We start from the raw sequence: 25,451 nt of genomic DNA on the forward strand, positions 1-25,451 counted from the left end.
GCTTTGCTTACCTGGTGGTTGATGCAAATACTCAGAGAGCTAAAAAAGAACTGGAACAAAAGATATTGCACCAATTTGGACTGCTGGGCCACCTCTCCTCATACCAAGGAACACACTGTATAGCTCACAATGTTCAATAATGTGCAGAGAGATATCCTCCTCAGAGTAATGGTTTGATGGAGATGTGGAACAGAGAACTGAAACATTGGTTGTCTAAAGCAGAGGCAGATAAAAGCATGAAGGGCTGGCTTACATGCCTTCAAGAGTATGCTCAACTCGTGCTCATGCTCAACATGAGTGGGAATAAAGGAATGTCCCCTCTAGATATTTCAGGTTTGTGTTTTTGTTTTTCTTTTTATTTTATTTTTTTGATGGATCTGGGGAAGAGGGAGTGGGGGAAGATGTTGGTGTGAAAATGTAAATCTTGCCAAGGTAGGAGTATGCTGGTATAATGGCTATACATTTTTCCTTCTTCTCCATATTACCTCAACATTTTGCTTTCCTTTATCTGATGCAGTGGTCACAGGACCAGGTCTGCAACTACAAGTGCTGGAAGCAGGGATGACTTCTAAGCAAGAAAATGTAAGTGTGTTTGTAAGTAAGCCTTTATGTCAGAATTCATTAAGAACCTGATGGGGATGGTTGTGTCTTCACCCCATCTGGCAAAATTGGGGTTGACAGTTAATTCAGCAATATTGCCTGGTGGTAAAATTAGCACACTAATTCTGTACCTATGTAACCTTACCCTATATGAATGGGCATGAACTAAGGGACTGGCACTTGCTAGACTGGTATTGCTGTCTATAATGTAGACGACCAGCACAGTGGCAGAATCTAATGTCCCTTCTAAAGGTGAAAAAGTTTGGATTTTAATGTAGCAAGGGAAGAACAGTAGCTGAGGGGTTAAAGAAACGGATAATGAGTTATGAATTATGGGAAATCCAGTGTTACATTAACACCTTGAAAGAGGCTCAGAGCAACATATGATACTGTCCCTTAGCTCAATTCGAACAGATGACTGAAAGGGTGAAGCCATATATTGCTCACACCCCTCCTGCTTTGGCAACCTAATAAGACTGGAAGCCTACAAACCTGAGCAGCCTCACACTAGGAGACATTTTCATACAGTATGATGATGAACTAGACTAATTATTAATGAGTAAATGAAATTCTAGTAATGTGCCAGTATTTTTTGAGTTGTATACCATTTTGCTGTAAGGAGTTCATAGCCAGAGACTAGGGAGTAGGTTGTGATGTTGTGATCTAAGAAATATTCCTGGCATAGACTCTTAAAACCCTTGTAATTTCCAAAGCAATAGCAGTGCTAGGTGCATCTTTTGTTCTAATATTTGGTGTTCAACCCTGGTTCCCGACATGGAATTCCTAATTTCTTGGAATTTCGTGAGTGACAGGAGTGTCTTCTATTCCAATGAGATGTCTCTTGGGGGGTTCCTAGAAGGAAGATAGTTACCAGAAAGACCAAGCCATGACTAGAAGCTTAAAACTTTCAGCAACACATCCCCGATCCTCCAAAATGGGGAGAGGGGCTGGAGAATGATAACTAATCATACCTACATGAGGAAGCCTCCATAAAAATCCCTGAACTATAGAGTAAGGAGAGCTTCTGGGTTGGTGAATATATTCATGTGTTGGGAGGGTGGCACACCCCAAATCTATGGAGACAGAAGATCTTGTGCTTGGGACCATATCTGACCTCACACTATGTATATTTTCATCTGGCTGTTCATCTACATCTATCATTTCTATTATTAAGATAATAAACCAGTCAGTGTAAGTAAGCATTCCCCTCAATTCAGTGAGCCACTCTAGCAAATTAATCATATCTGAGGAAAGGGTCGTGGGAACACCCAATTTATAACTGGTAGGTCAGAAGCACAGATAAAACAATCTGGGGCTTGAAACTGCCATCAGATATGGGAGTCAGTCTTGTGGGACTGAGCCCTTAACCTGCAGGATCCGACTCTAACTCCAGGTAGAGAGTGTCAGAATTGAATTAAATTACGGAACACCTTGTTGGTATCTATTGAAGAAATGTTTCACACATTTTGGTCACAGAAGTGTTTTGTGTTGTTTTGAGTGAAGTGTGTAAGAGTAGGAAAAAGTTTTTCTTTTTCAATCTAATACAGGGGTACTTCAAAATGTTCATGGAAAGATTCATATAATCTTTTAATTTTATTTTTTCCATGAAATTTTTGAAGTACACTCATATACTACTATACTGCATAATGCCTATAGCTAACAATACTCCACTATATACTTAAAATTTGTTAAGATGGCAAAACTTATATTTCATTTTCTTACCATACACACACACAAAATAATAAAGGGGGTGGGAGGAAACTTTGGGAGGTGATGGATATGTTTATGGACTTAATGATGATGTATACATTAAATATGTAGAGACTTTTACATGTTAATCAGGTCTCAATAAAATGGTTTAAAAAATAAAATGAAATGTGGGGAATTACCAATGACCTTACAGAAATATAAAGTAGTATAAAAGAATACTATGGACAATGGTACACAACAAATTAGATAACCTAAATGAAATGGACAATTTCTTAGAAATACTACCTAAACTACTTAAACTAACTCAAGAAGAAATACAAAATCTGATAAGGCATATAACAGGTAAAGAGAATGAATCAGTAACCAAAAACCTCCCAACAAAGAAAAGTCCAGGATAAGATGGCTTCACTGGTGAAGTGTACCGAACATTTAAAAAAGAATCAATACACATACATCTTAAAGTATTCCAAAAATTAGAAGAGGATGAAACACCTCCTAATTCATTCTAGGAGGGCAGCCTTAACATGATACCAGAACCAGATGAAAACTTCACAAGAAAACTACAGATCAATACCCCTTAAAAGTACAGGTGCAAAAATTATCCAAAGAAAAACAACAACTACCAAACTGAATCCCACAGCATATTATTAAGTTTACAGTCCATGACCAGGTGAGATTTATCCCAGGAATACAAGTTTAGTTCAATATATGAAAATCAATCAACGTAATACACCACATTAAGAGAATGAGGAGAAAACATCATAAGATCTTATAAATTGACAGAGAAAAATTCTTTGACAAAATTCAATTCCCTACCATAATAAAAACATTCAACAAACTAGGAATAGAAAGGAACTTCCCCAACACTATAAAATAAATTTGTGAAAAACATTCAGCTGACAATATGTTTAAGGATGAAAGACTTTCCCCCTAAGATTAGACACAAGACAAGGATGCCTGTTTTCACACATAAATTCAACATTCTACTGGAAGTTCTAGACAGAAAATTAGGCAAGAAATAGGAATAAAAGGCATATAAATTAGAACGGAAGAATTGAAACTATATACTCATTGATGACATGATCCTACACATACAAAATCCCAAGAATCCACAAGAAATTAGGAGAGCTGATAAACAAATTCAGCCAAATTACAGAGCACAAGATCAACACACAAAGATCAGCCATGTTTCTATTTACCTGCAATGAACAACTTGAAAAGGAGATTAAAAATTTACAATAGAATCTAAGCAATAAAATATTTGGAAATTAATTTGAGCATGGAGATGCAAGACTTGTACACTGGAAACTACAAAACATTGCAAAAAGAAATTAAAGAAAACCTAAAGCAATGTGAGGTATCCCATGTTTATGATTGGAAGACAATGTTTTTAAGATGGCAATTTTCCCCATAGTGATTTATAAAATCAATCCAAGCTCTATGCAAATACCAATGGCATTTTTTTCAAGATATGGAAAAGTTAGTCCTCAAATTCATACGCAATTGCAAGGGTCCACAAATAGCCAAAACAACTCTGAAAAAAGAACAAAGCTGAAATCTTCACACTTCTTGATCTCAAAATTTACTACAAAGCTATAGTAATCAAAATGGTGTGGTACCAGCATAAGATTAGACATATAGACCAGTGAAACAGAATTGAGAGTCCATAAATTTATACATTATACCCAATTTATTTTTGAGAATGGCACCAAGACCATCCAATGGAGAGAGATTGATTTCTTTAAAAACTGGTGCTGGGAAAACATAATATCTATATGCAAAAGGTTGAATTTGGACCATCACCTCATACTTTACACAAAAATTAACTAAAAATGGATTAATGAACTAAAAATAAAAGATAAAACTATAAAACTCATAGACGAAACCATAGAAATGTCTTCATGACCTTGGGTTTGGTAATGGTTTCTTAGACATGACACAAAAAAACATCAACTTCAAAAGAAAAAATAAATTGGACTTCATCAAAGTTAAAAGTTTTTGTGCATCAAAGAACACTACCAAGAAAGTGAAATGACAACCTGGAATGAGAGAAAATATTTGCAAGTCCTGTATTTGATAATGGTCTACTGTCCAGAATATATAAAGAAGTCATACAACTCAAAAACAAACAACCTAATTAAAAATGGCCCAAATACTTGAATAGACATTTCTCCATAAAAAAAAAAAATACATACATTTCTCTCCAAAATACACAAATGTCCAACAAGCCTATGAAAAAATGGTCAACATCATTAGTCATTGGGGAAATGCAAATCAAAACCACAATGAGATATCACTTCACACTCACAAGGATGCCCATTATAATAATAATAATAAAACAGAATGTAACAAATATTGGTGAGAATTTAGAGAAATTGTAACACTGCTGCTGGAAAAGCAAAATGATGTAGCCACTGTGGACAGCAGTTTGGCTGTTCCTCAGTATGTTAAACATAGAATTACCACATGACCCAGTATAGAACCTCATTATTATGCAACATTAACATTTCGTGGGTGGGGGAGAGTGACATCATCAAGATGGCAGAATAGACGATTCCCAGGGTTGCTCTTCCCTACAAGCAACAAACTTACACAACAACTAAAAAGTAAAAACTGCCAGCATGGGACCACTAGTGCTGAGGGAAGAGGAGGAGAGACCTGTGATGTTCATGAAGGTGAAAAAGGCCACAGTGAGAGGGTGTAGGGACTACACCTATTGTTCTGAGCCCTGGCCACTTCTGAGCCACTCTGAAATGGAGGCACAGAGTAGCTGCAGCACATGGATAAAAGCCAGAAAAAGTCACAGTGGCACCCTTTGTGTAAACCTGCTTGGAGTCTTCAGGGAAGAGGAGGGCTTCAGAGGGCACCATACTAGCCCACAGGCCATAAAGACCAGTGGCAGGATTTCCTTGGGTCCACATAGGAGCAAGCAGCCACAACAACCTGGAGAAAGAAGCCATCCAGAGGGCAGTGATTTATCACAAGTACACATACATAGCCTGCCCCTCAGAAAGTGGTTGGAGTGCAGGAGAAAGGCTGGCCCACCAGGGGAACATTGGGGATGGCATGGGAAGCTGGTCTCAGTGGAAATCAGCCAGGGCAATAGAATTGCATAGGGCACCACCTGCAGGAAAGATTCAGTCCAGGCCAGAAATCCCACACAGCCCAGACCTAGAAGTGATTAATCTGTACTAAAAGTCTTCCCTAGAAAGTCAGCAGCAAAACAGCAATTTAGCTCAACTACAGAGCTCAGGTTTTGTTTTCCATAGAAAGTTCCACCAACTTGGCAACTAACCACAGGGCAGCACATTAGTTCCAGTGCAGCATCTAAGGGTGGTGGTAACTATTAATCCACCACAGAACAGAAAACACACACACACACACACACACACACACACACACACACACAAACACACACACAAACACACACACCAGAGACAAAGCTCTGATATTAACCAGTAAATATCTAACAAAACAAAAGGACACCTATAAAACCTAGAAGATGTAGCAGTCTCCTCAAATGCCCAGGCATCAATGTAAAGACACAAAGATCAAGAAAGAACAGAGAAATACATTGCTACCAAAGGAAACAAACAAAGCACCAGTAATAGATGCAGAAGAACAGCAGATCTATGGAATGTCAGATAGAAAACTTGGAATTACCTTCTTAGGGATGTTCAGGGAGTCACAAGAAAATATAGATAGAAAATCAAATGATATCTGGAAAAAAATTCAGCAGCAGAAATGAGAAACTTGACAAGGGAATAGAATCAATTAAAAAAAACAAATAGAAATTCTAGATATAAAGAATACATTATCTGAACTGAAAAACTTGATAGAAAGCTCCAAAAGCAGACTTAATCAAACTGAGGAAAGAATTAGTGAGCTTGAAGATAAAACACATGAAATTATCCAATCAGAGGAGCAAAAAGAAAAAAGAACAAGAAAAAAATGAAACAGAAATAGAGCAAATATGGGACTCCCTCAAGCAAAATAACCTCCGCATAATTGGCATACCTGAAGGACAGGAAAAAGAAAAAGATGTGGAAAGCATACTCAAGAAAATAATGGCTGAAAATTTCCCAAGAATGGAGAAAGACGACAACATCCAGGTACAGGAAGCTTTGAGGTGACCAATCAAATTCAATCCAAGGAGGAACACCCCAAGACACATCTTAATCAAATTATCAAAAACCAAAGACAAAGAAAAGATGCTGAAAGCATCAAATGAAAAGAAACACATTACATTCAATGGAGCCCCAACACATCTCTCAGTAGATTTCTCAGTAGAAACCCTACCAGCCAGAAGAGAATGGGATGATATATTCAGAGTGCTGAAGGAAAAAGACTGTCAGTCAAGAATTATCTATCCAGCAAAACTAACCTTGAAATATGAAGGAGAAATAAAACCTTTTCCAGACAAACAAAAGCTAAGGGAATTCACCAATACTAGACCTACCTTCCAGGAAATGCTAAAGGGAGTTCTTCAATCTGAAAGAAGATCATGCTTAGGAATAACAAAAAAACATATGAAGGTAAATAACTTATTAGTAAAGTAAGTTCACAGAAAACCTCAGAATACTCCAATGTCATAAGGGTGGTGAATAAACCACTTATATACTTAGTATGGAGACTAAAGGACACACCTAACAGGACACTAACATATACAATAACTGTATAAGAGAGAGGTGATATTAAAAGATGTGACTTGAAACTACAAACTGTCAAAAAGTGGGGGGAGAATAATGCCAAAGTGTAGAGTTGGCTTTGTTTTTTTCTTTTTCTTAGATATCACAGTTAAGTTGTAATTAATCTAAAATGATTTGTTATAACTATGACATGTTTTTTGTAAGCCTCATGATAACCATACACAAAAACTTATAATAGACATACTAAAATCATGAGAAATCAAAATGTAAAGCTAGAGAAAACCACTCAAGCACAAAGGAACACAGTAAGACCAGAAAAAGGGATCTCCAAAAGAACCAAAAACAAAACAAAACAAAAAAACCCAGCAAAATGGCAATAATGAGTCCTTATATACCAATAATAATCCTAAATGTAAATGGATTAAATGCCCCAATTAAAAGACAAAGAGTGGCTCAATGGATTATAAGAACCAATGATATGCTGCCTACAAGAAACTCACTTCACCTATAAAGACACACAGCAAATGATAGGTGAAGGGATGGAAAAGATATTTCATGCAAATGGGAAAAAAAAAGGTCATGAGTAGCTATAATAATATCAGATAAAATAGACTTCAAGCCAAGGAAAGTAAAAAAAAAAAAGAACTTTCCTTAGTCATTATGTAATGATAAAGGAATCAATTCAACAAGACAATATAAAAAATCTAAATATATACATACCCAACTCTGCAGCACCCAGCTATATAAAACAATTACTATTAGACCTGAAGTGAGAGACAGACTCCAACACAATAATAACCAGAGATTTTAACACCCCACTTTCAGCAAAGGACATAGTATTCAGACAGAAACACATTCTTCTCAGTAATACATGTAACATTATCTAGAAGAGATCACATGTTAGGATACAAATCAAGTATCAACAAAATTTTAAAAAACTGAAATCATATCAACTACCTTGTTTGGCCATAATGGAATAAAACCAGAAATCAACAACAAAAGGCACACTAGAAACCATACAAATAAATGGAAATTAAACAATATGCTCCTAAACAATGAATGGGTCAAAGAAGATATCAAGAAGGCAATTTAAAAATTTCTGGAGACAAATGAAAATGAAAACACAACATACCAGAACTTATGGGTTACAGTAAAGCAGTTCTAGGAGGGAAGTTTATAGCAATAAATGCCTAAATCAATAAAGAAGAAAGACTCCAAATAACCAACCTAATGTTACACCTCAAGGAGCTGAAAAACAAGAACAAACCAAACCCAAAATCAGTAGGAGAAGAGAAGAGAAATAGCTAAGATTGGCACAGAAATAAATTAGAGATTATAAAAAAATACAAAAGATCAACAAAACAAAATTGATAAAAAAATCGGTTTCTGAAAAGATAAAATCAATGAACCTTTAGCTAGACTCATGAAAAAAAGAGAATAAATAAAATCAGAAATGGAAAACGAGACATTATAACTGATAGCAAAGAAATATAGAGGATCATAAGAGACTACTATGAACAACTATATGCAAACGAACTGGAAACCTAGAAAAAATGTATAAATTCCTAGAAACATACAACTTATCAAAGTTAGATCATGAAGAACAAGAAAACCTAAACAGACCAATAACAAGTAATGAGATTGAAGCAGTAATAAAAAAGTCTTTCAAACAAAGAAAACCCCAGGACCAGATGTCTTTACTGCCAAACTCTACCAAACATTTAAAGAAGAATTAATACCAATTCTTTGCAAACTTATTCATAAAACTGAATAGGAAGAAATACTTTCAAATTCATTCTATAAGGCCAGCATAACCCTAATACCAAAACTGGGAAAGGACAAAACAAGAAAAGAAAACTGTAGACCAGTATCCTTAATGAACACAGATGTGAAAATCCTCAACAAAATACTAGCAAACAGAATCCAGCAACATATTAAAAAGATCGTTCACCATGATCAAGTAGGATCCATCACAGGTATGCAAGGATGGTTCAACATATGCAAATCTATAAATGTAATAAATCACATCAACAGAATGAAGGGAAAAAAAAACATATGATCACTTAAATAGATGCAGAAAAGGGATTTGATAAAATCCAACATCCCGACATGATAAAAACACTCAAAAAATTAGGTATAGAAGGAATGTATCTCAACACAATAAAGGCCATATGACAAACCCACAGCTAATATCATACTGAATGGACAAAAATTGAAGGTTTTTCCTCTAAAGTCTAGAACAGGACAAGGATGCCCACTTTTATTCAGCATAGTAGTAGAAGTGCTAGCCAGTGCAATAAGGCAACAGAAAGCAATAAAAGGCATTCAAATCAGAAAAGAGGAAGTCAAACTATCCCTGTTTGCAGATGACATGATCCTATACATAAAAAACCCTTAAGACTTCACCAAAAAGTTAGTAGAACTAATAAATGAATTCAGTATAGTGGCAGGATACAAAATCAACATGCAAAAAATAGCCTTCCTATACACCAATAACAAAATAACCTAAGAAGAAATCAAGAAAGTAATTCCACTCACAATACCTACCAAAAAAATAAAATACCTAGGAGTAAATTTCACCAGGGAGGTGAAAGACCTCTACAATGAAAAATATAAAACTTTGCTGAAAAAAATTGAAGAGTACAGAAATCAATGAAAAGATATCCACTGTTCATGGGTGGCAAGAATAAATATCATCAAAATGTCCATGTTACCCAAAGCAATCTACACATTCAATACAATCCCAATCAAAATACCAATGACATTGTTCACAGAAATAGAAGAAACAATTTTAAAATCTGTATGGAATCACAGAAGAGCCCATATAGCTAAAAGAATCTTGAATAAAAGAATAAAGTTGGAGGCATCACACTTTCTGACTTCAAAATATACTATAAAGCTATAGGAACCAAAATGGCATGGTACTGGCATAAAAACAAATAAATTGAACAATGGAATAGAATAGAGAGACCCAAAATAAACCCATGCACTTACGGCCAACTGATTTTCAACAAAGTTGCCAAACATATACAATGGGGAAAAGACAGCCTGTTCAACAAATGTGCTGGAAAAACTGAATAACCATATGCAGAAGATTGAAACTAGACCCCTATCTCTCTCCCTTACACAAATATCAACTCAAAATGGATCAAAGACCTAAATTTAAGACCTGAAACTATGAAACTACTAGAAGAAAATGTAGGAGAAACACTGCACAAAATGGGAATGGGCAACACTTTTTTGAGTGAGACTACGAAGACACAGGCAACCAAAGCAAAAATACATAAATAGGACTACATCAAACTTAAAAGCTTCTGCACAGCAAGGAACACTGTCAACAAAGGGAAGAGACAAGCTACAGAATGGAAAAAGTGTTTGCAAACTACAAATCAGACAAGGGGTTAATATCCAGATTATATAAGGAAAAACTGAACAGCAAAAAAATAAACAACCCAATTAAAAAATGGGCAAAGAACCCAAACAGACATTTCTCAAAAGAAGACATACAAGTGGACAACAGGCACATGAAATAATGCTTGTCAGTAATCATCAGGGAAATGAAAATTAAAACCATAATGAGATATCGTCTCACTGTAGTTAGAATGGCCATAACAAATGCTGACAAAGATGCTGAGAAAAAGGAACTCTCCTTTGTTGCTGGTGGGAATGTAAATTGGTACAGCTACTGTGGAAAACAGTACAGACTTTCACCAGAGAACTAAAAATAGATCTCCCCTACAACCCAGCTCTCTCATTACTATGTACATACTAAAAGGAAATGAAATCAATATATCAAAAAGACATATGTACTCCCATGTTGTTCGCAGCACTATTCACAATAGCCAAGAGATGGAATCAACCTAAATGTCTATCAATAGATGGATGGATAAAAAAACTGTGGTATATGTACACAATGGAATACTACTCAGGTATATAAAAAATCATATCCTATCATTTGCAGCAACATGGATGGAACTGGAAACTATCATGTTAAGTGAAATAAGTCAGGCACAAAAAGACAAATATCACATGATATCACTCGTGTGGAATGTTTAAAAAAAGTGGTTCTCATAAAAGTAGAGAGCAGAATAATGGTTACCAGAGGCAGGGGGCAGAGAGAAAAGGTGGTGGACTACTGGGTACAAAACTATGCTATTTACCCTAAGTGAATCATTGTGTAGAATATGAATGCATTGAAATAACATACTGTAACCCATAAGTATGTACAAATAAATGTCAAAATATTTTTTTAAAAAATGCATTTCATGGGAAACGGTGATTAGGAAAATAAAAATCTAGAAAGCCTCCTTAGAAGGGTGGGAAATACCAGGTATTATAATTTCAACATGCCTTTTTCAATTGGACCAGTAAGTAGTGAACAATGGTACCTCACAATTTCATATACTTGTTGGCCATTATTATCATTTTTTGTGTGTGATATGGCTTTTGAAACCTCTTATCAAATTTTTGGCCATTCTCATGTCCATTTATTTGCAAGAGCTATTTTATACTACATTAGGTGTATTAACAGTTTATCATTGATATTGTCATAGAGGCACTGTTTTATGTAGCTTAATTCTTTTAAGCTCTTTTACATTTTCCCCCTTTGTTGACATATAGCAAGGTCTTTATCATGCCAATATTATATAACTTTTTATACAAAGAACTGGATTCTTTTTGCAACAAAAGGAAAAGGGATTTTTGATGTTAGTCCCATTTGAATTTATTAGGTGTATGTCTTGGGTGGGAATCTGATTTTCTTTTCTATAAATAGTTATCCTGTTGCCACAATATTTCTGTTTCTATCACTCTATTTATTCTCTTCTGATTCAAAATATCACTTTTTTTCCCTGTTTATGCAATGAGCCTGTATTTTCATGACTTCTTCATTTAAATTTCTCATTTTATTCCACATATTGGTAACAATCTCTCTAATTAATAAATTGAGAATATCAGAGCTGGTAGATTTCTAAATGGAGTTACTTGCTTTTCTCTTAAGTGTTCATATTTTTGTCCAAATATCCCATAAAGCAATGTTCCTTCTCAAAGTGAATCCGTGACCTTTTTCCCCACAGGTGGCAAACTGTTTGTTACCTGTCCACAAAGACATAAGAAGGTTGCATCATAATGTAAATGTGCTCACTGCTACCTTTATGAAGAAGAATTTGCTATGAAAATAACATATAATTTGATATAGCCAATTTAAATTCTTGCACAAATTCTTTTTTTAAATTTCAGATAAGCACACTGAGTAGCATCATTCAAGAGCGATCACATGTTCCAACTTTAACTAAATTTTATACATTTAAATTAATATGAAAAATTATTTACTTTCCAATCCAAATTAATTAATTGGTCTTCTGATTTTAATTTTAATTTCCTCCAGGTCTGTCTACTGTAAGAGAATCCACTCGATGCTAGCATTTTAGTTTTTACATTACTATCTCCCCTCACAAATGAATAAACCGATATTCTGTATTCTGTAGGTCTTGTGACCTTGTTAAATATGAGCTTTTCCCATACAGATGGATCTTATTTTTCTGTTATGAGGAAATTGAACTTCTGATCTGTTATGGATGAAGGCCAGATATTGTGTACTTTTTAAAAAGCCATCAAGGTATTGAGTGCTATCTTTGAAGACTTCTTGAGGACATCCAGCAGACATGGCAATACAGAGACACATCCTTTGGCCTGGCCAACAGCCTTTTCCACTTTGAAATTCCAAGAGAGTTTCAAGGGAGTTATATGAGAATACTGGTGTCCCTCACCACCAATCAACCTGATGGTGATAAAATGATAAAAGAAATTGAAAAATCCAACCATGTATGTGAGTTATAGATGTAACATTTCAGATAACCCATAATGCTTATTATAAATTGCAGTAAGTGAACTGGTGTGCTTCTACCCAGAGAGTAGTTACTTCAGAAACACATGCAAAGATGACTCTATACATTACCAAGGAGACATGAGAAATTGTTGGTGGAGGTGTAGCTTATTTAATAAATAATACTGGAATTAAATGGAAAGAATCTATTTCCATTTTTCTCTACATGTCACAAGCCAAAATTCATTCTACATAAATGAGTGCTTCTTTCTCTTTCTTCTTCTATCCCTTTTGAAACATTTATTAGGACACCTCATCTACCTGGAATTTGTTCATATGTATTGAGATTTAACCTGTTTTCCAAAATGACTAGCTAATTATTTTAACCCAATTCACTGAATGTACATAAAAGAGTTAACACAGCAGGCCCAAGATTGCTTTCCTTAGAAAGTCTTGCTTGCCAGGTTGGCCCATGCCTGGAGTCTGGGAACTTGGATTAAGGGAGAATTCCTATCATTCCTATAACTGATAAGAATGGCTCCCTGTGCCTAAACTTTTTGTGCAAACAATATGACTTATGCTAAATACCTTTCTTCTGGGATTCTAGAATTTTGGTACATGCGAGGCAGAAGGTACCTATGTGAAAAGCTCACAATTAAATTCCGGGGCACTGAGTCTCTGATGAGGTTCCTTGGAAGACATTTCACACATGTTGTCACAATTTGTTGTTGGAGGAATTAAGCATATCCTGTGTGACTCCACACTGGAAAAAGACTTGCAAGCTCGAACCTAGTTTCTTCTGGACTTTACTCCATGCATTTTTTCCCTTTGTTGATTTGGCTTTGTACCCTGTCACTATAATAAATCACAGCTGTGAGTTCTGTTAGCAAATCATTGAACCTATGAGCATTCTTGACGACCCCCTGACAAACTGAATATTTCACTTTTCTCCATGAATCTGAACTGTCATCCTAATATAAATGTTTATATGTGGTATGGAGAGTACTAACATTAATAAAACAAATGTATTTCACAGGACTTAACTTTTTAAAATTACACATAGAAATGTTAAGCTTGCAAAAGACAGGAAACTTTCCCCAGGCTAAAGTCTCTATTGTAGATAAAGAATTATAACACAGTAAAATTGCTGGCTCTAAGGGCAGATGTCCTCGGTGCAGTTTAACCTACTAATTGTTAAGATATATTAAGGAAGCTGCTTGATTGTTGTTTAAATATGCTGAGAAAATTGCTGTACGGAAAGAAAATGTTTGCTAAGGGCAAGCTGTTTGTTGGTGGATTGACAGCTTTTTACAAGTTACATTCTGGAATGTCACATTGTTAGTTTTACTGTTACTAGTTTTACACTGCCTTTGTTTTTATGTCTTTCTTTGATGATTGAATCAACTGATGGTTCTTGTGAAACTTCCTTGTCTTTACAATAAAAAAGAGATACTAACTTTGAATCAGGGCTGTCACATTCAGCTTTCTCCCTCTAACAGCAGAGTTGCTGAAGTGCAGTCACTTTGGGCCTCTCATGGCATTCATGATGCTTTGAGTAATCCTTTCTTTTTTCATCTCTGTTACACAGAGGGAAGTGTAACAATGTGGGCTCTCTATTTTTGTTCCATTTATCTTTTCCTGATTCAATTCTACTCTGTCTTAATAAACATAGGTTGATAAAAAAAAATTTAGACTTCCATCCAACCTCCAAATTACTTTCTTCAAAAATTTCTGAACTATTCACAGACTTGTGTGTGTACAGAAATCCATAAGGATTTCTTTAAACCTAAGAACCTCTAAACCAAAAACCTCTAAAAGGCAAACGGGGAAAACCTACAAATACTCCATTAATAAGAAAGAAAATTCAACTGGCTACTAGACATCTGAAAATAGGTTTAACCTCATTAATAATATTAAAGCAACAATGCAATAACATTCTCCAATTCTATTAGTAAACAACTTAAAAATTAAGAATATATGCTGCTAGGGTCATAGACACATTCAAAACAGTATCTACCTAGTTCATAGTTACTTTCTGAGACAAACTATCCAGGCTACAGCTCCATTCCAAAGGAAGAGGTCCTTGCTTGATTCTTGAGTAAGATATGACTACTGACTCGGACCAGCAGTGGACACCTGGAGCAAGGATTCACAAAGATAAAGAGAGAAGGAAGGATCAGAAATGTTAATGGCAGAACATGAAGATCTGTGAATAACTGTCCAATCAAATAGGATAGTCTAACCAATGAACTGAAGACATAAAGTCATTAGATTAGGATGTGGGATTAAACGAAGGTAAGAGTTCATAGAGTTGGTGAGAGGGAACAGGGGTGTCACCATGAAAGGGATGGCCTTCTAGAAAACATTTGAAGGATGGAGAGGCCTTTGACAGAGATTATAGGAAGCTGGGTATAACTAGAGGGAAGGGACAAGATGAGTAAGAAAGGTGGCTCCTCCGGGCACAAGGAACAGTGTAAATAAGTTGTGGTACAGATAATGACTGTGAAAAGCCTATTTTTATCTATAAAAGGTTATGTAATGTGTGTGCCACCCTAAAAGCTATTAGGTAGGTTTTAGAGAGAAGTTCTAAGGTATCTTTTAAGATACAGCCAATCTCTATCTAATATAAACTATTCCTGAGACCAGAAAAAGAACAAAAGCTATCCAAACACACTTAATGAGGCTAATATAACAAACCCATAATGAGAAAACTACGGATTAAAAAAACAAAATTATAGGCCAATTTTATTCATGAACAAAAATAAAAATGGCAAGTTAAATCCAGCAGTATATTTTAAAAAACAAGGAACAACTGTAACAAAAATACTGTGATAGAACTTCAAGGAGATAGGCATATCCACAATTGTACATAGGCAACATCTACAAATATAGTCAGAGATTTCAGCACCTCTCTTTTAATAACAAGTAGAGACAAAATAAGTAAAGGTATATCATAGAAGACCTAAACATTATGAACCAACTAAACCTAACTGACATTTATAGAACAATTCACACAATAACAGAAGAATACATGTTCTCTTCAAGAGCACAGGGAATCTATACCAAGATAGACAATATTTTAGGCCATAAATGAAGTCTCAGTAAATTAAAAGGATTCAAGTCATACAAAGTATGTTCTCTGAGCACAATGAAATTAAATAAGAAAACTGGAAAAGCCCTCAATTCTTGGGAACTACATAGAATACTTCTAAATAACTCTTGAACCAAAGATGAAGCCAAATAAGAAATTGGTAAGTAATTTCAAATGACAAAAATAGAAACACAACATATCAAAATTTGAAGGATGTACTACAGTGGCACGAGAGAAAAATGTATAGTACTAAAATGCGTATATTAGAAAAGAAAGGTGTCAAATCAATGACCTCAGCTTCTACTTTAAGTGACTAGAAAAAGCAGAGTAATTTAAATACCAAATAAACAGAAGAAAAAAAATAATAAATATAAGAGCAAAAACCAATCAAATAAACAGAAAAACAATAAAGGAAATTTAAAAAAACTAAAAGCTAGTTCACTGAGGTCAATAAAATTGATAATCCTCGAGCCAGAAATAAAGAAAAGAGAGAGAAAAGACACAATCACTAATAACATCAGGAATTAGAGAGGTGAAATCATCAGATATTCTACAAATATCAAAAAGATAATAAAAATTTGATTATCGAGGCTGGGGGAAAACAGGCACTCTTACATGTTGCTGGTGGGGATGAAAATTTGCAGTACCCTTTTACAAGGAAATTTGAGGATATCTAATAAAACTACATATGCACTAACCATTTGACCCACCAGCCCCAATTCTAGGAGTCTGTGAAAATACACTTCCAACCATACAAAAATACTTTTGCACAAGATTATTCTTACCAGTTATCGTTTGTAATAGCAAAATATTAGAAACAAATGTTAATACATAAGAGAGTGAATAAATTATGGTAGTGACACAATGGAGTACTATGCAGCTGTAAAAAAGAATAAAAAGATCTTTATGGATTAACTGGCTCCAAATCTGTAAAATGTGCAAATAAATAGAGAGGTGAATGGGACTAGTAGAATTCATTTTTCCTAACAGTATTCTCCTAAAGAACTTTGGTATCCTACGTCTATGTCATAGAGCTGAGTTCTGATGAAAGGGATCATCAAAACAAGGGATTGCCACCAAGAATAGGTGCAAATCACCAAGTCTAAAGCACTGGTCATAAACAAAAACAAGAAAGACAGCAAAGGGTCTGCAGAGGGAAAACTGTGAGACTATCTATAAACAGTCTCTGTAGGTGGTTCCGAGAAAGACTCTCCTCTGAAACCCAGCACTTTAGGGGGAGGGACAATCAAAAGGAGCAGCAACCCTAGTGTCTTTAGATGGGAGGAAGCTATTGAGTTCACAGTTGGACTGGGCCCTTTCAGAATCTCACACCCAGAGCAGACTGCCAAGATACTGCTATCTGATGTTGAAATACAAGAATACTCTTGGGGTTTGAGAAGCTTGGAGTATCCCAATGAGAAATCCTGCGTGAAGGGCCCAAGCATCTAGGTTCCCTCACACTGAGTCTATGTCTTCTCCCCTCTTCCTTAGGGCTGCCCAGATTGAGGTTCATTCCTTTCCTGAATTCCCAGACAGCTGAAGCCCTGGAGCAAAAGGCAGATATGTTCCCTCTTCCTCTTCCATCCCCTCCCCAAATTTTGAGCTGATCTCAGCCATCCCCAATGCCTTCACACGTCAGCAAGGGAGACAGACAGACAAGCCCACTTGCCAGGAGGAAAGAGCAGTAGTATAGCCCACGGCTCCCATCCCCACGCCCACCTTTACTGATCCAGCACCACAGGTGTTCACAAATTCTCACTTCACTGTTTTCCCTCTCTGGTCTACCCTGCAGCCAACTCCATCAACAAGCCCACCTCCCCCATCCACACACAGAAACACAGAGTCACACTGAGCTTGGCAGGGAGCCTGTGGGGGGGGGGGGTGGAGTTGGTTCAGAAGGCAAGAGGAAGCGGGAGGGTCCCAGGCACCTCCTCCACCCTCATCTACTCTCAGACACCACCTCCCACAGATGCCATTCCCAGCCTCGCACCCACCTCCTCCAATAGCAATCATGGCTTCTCTCCACAAAGGCTTCCTGCACGATGACTCCCGGCTTCTTAAGCTTCTGGACAAAAGAGAGACCCAGCAAAGACAATTGCTATTGGCTGAGGGATTGTTTCCTTGACCAACAAATGCTGTAATTCTGGTCGTCCGAGAATTCAGTTTTCAGGCTAAAGCAGCACAGATACACTCACCTTAACATCCCACCACTCCTCCCACCTCAGTCTGATAATCGTCAGGTGTACGTTCCTCCTGTCCTTTCTCCGTGCAAGTAAACACACCTCTAGGCTGGTCCAGGAGACAGCCTGGTTACATGACCAACTGACAGCCCCACATGACCGCACAGTCAGCCTGTGCGGCACCCCTGCAGCATGGATGGCAGAATCTTCTGCCTCTGGGGTTGAGCTACTTGCTAGAAGACCCTGAAGCTCCTGACCTCAGTGAAGACAGACGGCTGGAACGAAGGCTGGGTTTGGAGCCAAAGCTTCCAGCCCTAGGCCTGGGTCTTCTTCTGTATGAACAATTGACTCGCGAAAAACACTCAGTGAGGATTTGGAAGATAAACTGATTTTTAATATCCTGTATAATATTCAGTTGACATATTAAAACACACATATGGTCAGTCTGGAAAAATACTGATAAGCAAAACAAATATTCAAACCCTATTTTCCATCACCAGGATGATCCCTGTTAACATTTGTGGTTTATGAAGGGAGGCACTTCGCCCTACTGCCATAAACATTCACATACTAGAATCAGATGGGTAAAAAGCACTTTGCACTCTGAAACAAACCAAAAGTAACAGGGTCATTTTGTCTAGCTCCTTTCCTGAAAAAATAGAACTTTTTCTATTTCCTCTTATCCTGCACTCTCTCCTCAAACCAATTTTATCCCTGACGTTTGCTCCTGTCTGAACACTTTTACAACCTTTGTGAATGTAAAAAACATGTGGAATGAACTCAAGAACTTTGGTAATCTTACAGTTTATTCCCTTTAAATAGTTTTGTATTTCTACTTGGCAAGCCAGTTCTTGTGAAGTTGTAGTCTCTTGTACCTCTTTATTCCTTTAACATGTTTTATGTCATCGTAGAATTTTTCATAATTATTATTGGTTCATTTACTCACATCTATTTTTTAAATGGGATAGTTCCCATGTAAAAGACCAGTCTTGTCTATTATGCCAAATATAGAAAGGATAAGGGTTTTTCCTATTTAATTTAAAAACCTATACATCACTTTTATTAGCTGTATGATACTGCCTTAACACTCGCCATGGGCACCATTATGATTAAATCGTCTTCCTGACTCAATCAAATTCCTGTGCTTTTCTGTCTTATTATTTTACTGTTTAGGTAGCCTGGAAGAAACAGCTGTAATTTGAGCTGAAAAATGCAGCTTCTCAGCCTTCAAAACTTACCTCATCCTTTATGTCCCTCCATATATTCCTCCCACCCATTTCGGGTAGACTGGATACCTGACTCCCATAGGAACACTTTTCCCAACTCCATGCTTTTCTTTAAACCACCAACCTCTTTCCTACACTTCAGAGTCCAACTTAAGTGGTTCCTTTTTCTCTGAAGCATGCATTGAGTAGCAGTTCATGGTAACCTTTGCATTTAAAGCTGAGAAAAAAGCTTCTGCAAGGAGCGTATTATATTTTCATTCATACATTAATTATCTCTGTGTTCATGTGTGTTTGTTACCTTTGTGTTTGTATTTTAAGTTCAAGGAGAAGGGTGATTTCTGCCAACTTTAACACAGAACTTTATTGAAACACAAACAAGACTCAGACAGATTACATTAGAACAACAATCAGAAGGGTAGCTTATTTATGATGGCTCAGTTCACTATAAGCTCAAATACTAAATATCACAATTTGGACAAGACAAATATCAACAAGTGTGTTTTCAGTTCTAACGTTCATTTGGCATCAGAAAAATGACCCAGCTGAAAGAGAGAGTTGGGCAAAGTATTGGCATTAAAGATGCACACTGCAACACAGAACTAACTTGAAAACCAAAGCACCACTCAAGGATCATAACTCAGGGACATAAGGACAATCAGAGGTAAGTGTTTGGTATTACTTTTTTTGGTCTGCTTCAGGGTCATTTTGATTATCTGTTTTGCACCGCAGTTCCTTAGCAAATTTCTCAATTTCATGAAATGCAGAAATAAGTGGCTCAAGATTGAAATCATCAGTGAACACTGCCTCTTTTTTGATATTGTTACCAACATTCTCAAATACTGCAAGAACAATTTGAATATTGTCATTTGTCTCTTCCTTGTTAAAGAGGCCCATAAATTCTGACATTGCTTCAGCACTGAGTAGTTTTTTTGTCATGACAAGATTTTCAGACAAATTCAGTAGTATTTTCAGGACATAAAACCTTGTTTTGGTATTGCCTGTAGCTAATAAGGAGAGAAACCCAGACATATAATTGGCAACCAGTGTATGATAGTCAGTAGTAGTAGTGAGATGTCCAATCATTCTTATTCCAGTCAGCTGCTCAGGGGAATCCAAGCTATAAGCAACTGTTTCCTCACACACTTGACATATGTATGTCTGAATTATGTTTAAATTTGGATAAGGTGGAGCCATGCGAATCATATTTTCCAAAAAACTTGTCCTAACTCGGGAGGACGGATAACTGAGCAAGGTTTCAATAAGTGAGACCACACCTGAATCCCGAATGAAATCTCGGGTAAATTGAGAAGCACTTCTCATACCCATTGCAATTTTAGATATCTCATGAATAAAAGGATCCCGAATTTTGTCCATTAATAAAAGGAGTTCTTCGAACTCTTCAGACCCAATTTTAAGCTCACATTGTATGCAGCTGCAGGACCAACTCTCAGTCTCCATAGTCTCCTTGGCCCTAAGATGCTCTCGAATTTCCCAGACCGAGCGGTAGGAAGCATCACACTGAAATGGGAACTTGGGTTCAGGCTGATCAGGCTGAAGCAAAGATTCCTGATCTTCTTCTTCTGGGCTAAGTTCCACATACTTGGGCTTTCCCCCAAACATTTCAGAGAATAGATATGCTGCTTGTTTTGGAAATCTAAAGGGGCTTATGGACGGAAAGCCAACTCTACCCCATGGACCAGGCTTGAACTGAATAGTGACCTCCTCCCAGCTCTGTGGCCTGCATGAAGGATCAGGCTCCTGTTCGACTGGACATGTAGACCTGCAAATGGCCCTGAATACAGGGCTAGGATTTGATTCAAAACAGGCCTCATCTCCTGCCCAGAACCAGGACCCCACTATGGCCTCACCCTCATCAGCTAATACTCTGGATTCACAGTTGGTTTCATTGCCAGTCTCATTATTCATCTCATCTTCAGCTCGAAACCAAGACCCAATAACTGCCCCTTCCTCATTTCCTGGCCTGGACTCACAAGTGGTCACAGTTCCAGTTTCTTTAACAGTCTGATCTCCAGACCAGAACCAGGACTCAACAATCATCTCTTCATCATCCTCTGGCTTGGATACACAGCATGTCCCTGTTTCTACACTGACTTCTTTTCCAGCCCAGAACCAAGACCCCCAAATGGGCTCCTGTTCAGTACTTGCTTCTACTGCCTGAGACCCAGCTTCCATACTGGCTTTTTGTTCAGCCGAGAACCAGGACCCAACAGTATTTTCTTCCTCATCAGTCCTAGGCTTGGACTCAAACCTGGCCCCTGCCACTGCTTCCAGACTGGCCTCTTCTTCCCAGAACCAGGACCCAACAATGACTTCCTCCTCTTCAGCTTTGAGACTGGATTTGCTACAAAACCCAGCCTCTCTCCTAATGGCCTCTTCCCTGGCCCAGAACCAGTATCCAACAATTGCTTCCTCTTCAGCTGCTAGCCTGTCCTCTTCTGTAGCTTCAGCTGCTGCTTCGAGTCTATCCTCTTCCCCAGCCCAGAACCAAGAACCAATAATATCCTCCTCCTCATTTTCTGGCCAGGACTCTTCTCTGTCGGTAGCCTCCATAATGGCTTCATTTTCTTTCCAGAACCAGGAATTGATCATGGTCTCCTCTTCAGCTGGTAGCTTAATCTCTTCTCCAGTTTCATCATCTACACTGCACTCTTCTGCAGCCCAAAACCAGGACCCTATAATGGCCTCTGGCCTTCCATATTTTCTGGACCAGAACCATGAATCAAAAGTGTCCTCTTCCTCCTCTGGCCTAGACTTCCAGCTTCCTCCATTGTCAGGATACATACAGGGTTCTTCTTTTGCCCAAAAGCAAGATCTATTATTGGTCTTCTTAGCTCCTGCCATAATTTTGCATCTGGCAGCAGCCCCACACTTCATACTGACTTCTTCTCTGGTCCCAAAGCAAGATGATACAATGGCCTCTTCCTCAGCCTCCAGCCTAGACTTGTTGATATCAGCTTCCACACAAGTTTCTAATCTGGCACAGAACCAAGACCCAGTAATGGGCTCTGCCTCCTCAGCCCCTGGCATGGTGTCAGAGCTACCTTCAGCCCCAGAATCTACATGGGTCTGGTTTTCAGCCCAAAACCAGGACCCAAATATTGTCTCTTCTTCAGCCACTGGCCTGGCCTCTTCTCCAACTCCAGCCTCTAAATCAACTTCTTTTCCACCCAAGAACCAGGGACCAATGACCTCTTCTTCCTCAGACCTTGGCCTGGACTCACAGCTGACCCTGACACCAGATTCCACAATGACCTCTTCTTCCTCAGACCTTGGCCTGGACTCACAGCTGACCCTGACACCAGATTGCACACTGGCCTCTTCTTCCTCAGACCTTGGCCTGGACTCACAGCTGACCCTGACACCAGATTGCACACTGGCCTCATCAATGACCCAGAACCAAGACCCAAATATGGTCTCTTCCTCCGCCTCTGGGTTGACTTCTTCACCAGCCCAGAACCAGGAACCGACAATGACCTCTTCATCATCAGCTGCTAGCACAGATCCAGAGGTGGCCTCAGCCCCGGTCTCCATACTGGTCTTTTTTCTAACCCCAAGCCAGGAATTGCTATTAGGCTCCTCCTCAAGCCCTGGTCTGGATTTACTGCTGGCTACAGTCCCCATACTGGCCTTTTCTTCAGTCCAGAACCAACTTCCAACAATGGACTCATCCTCCACGTGTGGACTGGCCTTGATGCTGACCCCATCCGCCATGCTGGACTCTTCTGTAGCCCAGAACCAGGTCCTGATAAGGACCTCTCCCTCTGACCTGGCTTCATGTTTGGCCCCGGTTCTGGCCTTGATTTTGGCCTCTTCCTTTGCTATTGCTTTAGCCCTGGCCTCTTTCTTGATCTTAGGCCTTGAAAAGGTATTAGCCTTTTCTCCAGGCCAGAACCAGGACTCGTTTTTTATTACATTTATAGACCCAGACATGAAATCAATGCAAGCTTGTCGCTTGGCCCTGTGCCTGGCCCTGGTATTGGTCCCTTTCCTGGACCTGGGTTTGGACCTGGGTTTGGCTTCCTCTCCATCCCAAAATGAGGACTTCATATGGAATTCATGTTCAGACCCAGAACTGGACTCAACACAAACTTCTTTTTTGGACCTAAACTTGGACCTGCTATTGGCCTCTTTCCTGGGTCTGAACCAGGTATTGGTTTTTTCTCTGGCCCCAAACCAGGAAGTCTTAACAGACTCATCCTCAGAACCAGAACTAGATACAATAAAGAGGTGCTGATTGGTTTGGGGCCTAGACATGGCATTAGCATACTGTTTGGCCATGTGCCTAGACCTGGTACTGGCCTTTATCCTGTTCCTAGGATGAAATCTGGCAATGAACTCATCTCTACTCCAGAACCAAGAACTCAGAGAGGATTTGTCTACCCGTCTAAAATCAGAATTGTGAGAAACCTCTTGTTTTGATGTAGGCCTGGGATGGCACCAGGACCCAATATTGGTCTTCTCCTCAGACTCAAATGAAGGCTGAATTCCTGCTTGGGAGTGGGCCTTCCTTCGAGGAAAGCTCTCATTGCACATATTAACCAGTTCTCTATCCACAGACAGGCACTTAGTTTTAGTAAGTGACCTAGAATCGGAACTGAAGAGTGGAGACACTATGGCATTGGTCTGGGGCTCTTCCGTTGCTTCTGATATTGCATCAGCCGCAGACTCATGCTGGAGACACACCTGGGCTTCATGCTTGGATCTTGACCCAGGAAATGATTTGGCCTTATTCTTTAGACATGACCTACCCACTGCACTAGCCTCAATTTTGGGCCTTGCTCTAGGCATAATCTTGGTCTTAGTTTTGGGCCTTGCTCCAGTCAACTGGGCCTGGGTCCTAATCTTGGGTCTAACCACCAGAGGGGCTTCATTCTCTATCTCAGCCCTACCCACAACCTCTTCTCTAGCTTTCATTTCAGGCATAGCCTGAGCACCAGGTTCAATCTCCGTCCCGGTCATGGCACAGGTTACAGACAAAGCCCAGGTATGTACCCCTCCCCTAGTCGCAGCCTCAGCCACAGATCTGTCACACACCTGCTTCTTCACATTCTGGTCTTCTGATGATTTAGGCTATAAGGTTGGAACAAGAGATAAAGTCAATCCCCAGTCTAGAAGTCAGTTACCCTCCTTCCCAAGCACAGTCTCAGTTAATAACACAAAGTGCAGAAGAGGCACAACCAAGCTGGGGCAGGATAGATGGTTCCTGGGTGGGTGCAGACCTGTTGAGGGTGGTGGTCAGCAGCAACTCCAACACCACCAGAGCTGCCACTGGACGTGGATCTAGGAAGAGAGAACGAAATGGGGCTTTGAGTCTCTTCCGAGTGTGTCACCCTGTGCAGAGACTTACACAGAGAGACTGATGTTGAATGTTGGGCCACATACCTGGCTATGAGAAAGACTCTCTGTCCCTGTTGCCTGCTATAAAATGGGCACAGGGATGGTGGGAAAGTATGTTGGCAATGGGAGAGGCAAAGGACCACCCAGACTGGACCATAATCATTCCGGGAACCATGCCGGACTCTACTACCCCACCCAAATGTGTACCCACTCTCATACGAACCTTCACAGATGTGGTACAATTTCCCCCTCCTTTCCTTGTTCAAGTGGCCTTAAGCCCCACAGCCAACTGCAGGGGGCCCTACAGACAAGTAACAGGAGAGAATGGAGTCTGAGTGCTTGGTAGATAGCACACACCCTGGCCCCTGAGACAAATATCTCTTTTTCCATTCAAGGGTCCAATCTGCCTCACAGTTCCTGTCTCCTGGGCCCGGCTCTCAGGTCTTCTCCTCCCAGTCACAGCTCAACCTACACCTCCCTCAACATTCCTAATATGTCCCGCACGAAATGGACAAGGGAGGCTGTGGCAGCCTGCAAATCTAGCAGAGAGCAGAAGTAGCAGTCTTGTACCCACTTGAATCAAAGCCTCCTGCCATGCTCTTTCCTTTATGGCTGTCTCCTGCATTGCCCCCCTTCTCACCAACCTCCACAGAGATTTGAGCCAGCCTCCTCCTCCTTTCTTTCTTGCAGAACTGACCAGCCTTAAAGCAGGCCTATGGACAAACAGATAAAAAGGTAAGACAGTCAGGAAATAATGGTAAGCAGCTGAGTGCTTGGTGGATAGACCAACACCAAGGAGGAAAGAAATCCCCA

At 38.9% G+C, this 25,451-nt stretch overlaps 1 protein-coding gene across 1 annotated transcript; it reads right to left on the reverse strand.

Moving 5' to 3' along the window:
• Positions 1–19,897: 19,897 nt before the first annotated feature.
• Positions 19,898–24,944, reverse strand: GPRASP1 (G protein-coupled receptor associated sorting protein 1). The gene is made up of 4 exons (XM_063084252.1): positions 24,862–24,944; positions 24,521–24,581; positions 22,633–24,371; positions 19,898–22,506 (listed from the first exon to the last, which is right to left on the reverse strand). Exons 3-4 carry the CDS (start codon positions 24,258–24,260, stop codon positions 19,956–19,958), a joined length of 4,179 nt encoding a protein of 1,392 aa, XP_062940322.1. The 5' UTR covers positions 24,261–24,371; positions 24,521–24,581; positions 24,862–24,944; the 3' UTR covers positions 19,898–19,955.
• Between the last annotated feature and the right edge of the window lie 507 nt (positions 24,945–25,451).

This window comes from Cynocephalus volans, chromosome X, assembly GCF_027409185.1.
Source record: "Cynocephalus volans isolate mCynVol1 chromosome X, mCynVol1.pri, whole genome shotgun sequence".
NCBI lineage: Eukaryota > Metazoa > Chordata > Mammalia > Dermoptera > Cynocephalidae > Cynocephalus > Cynocephalus volans.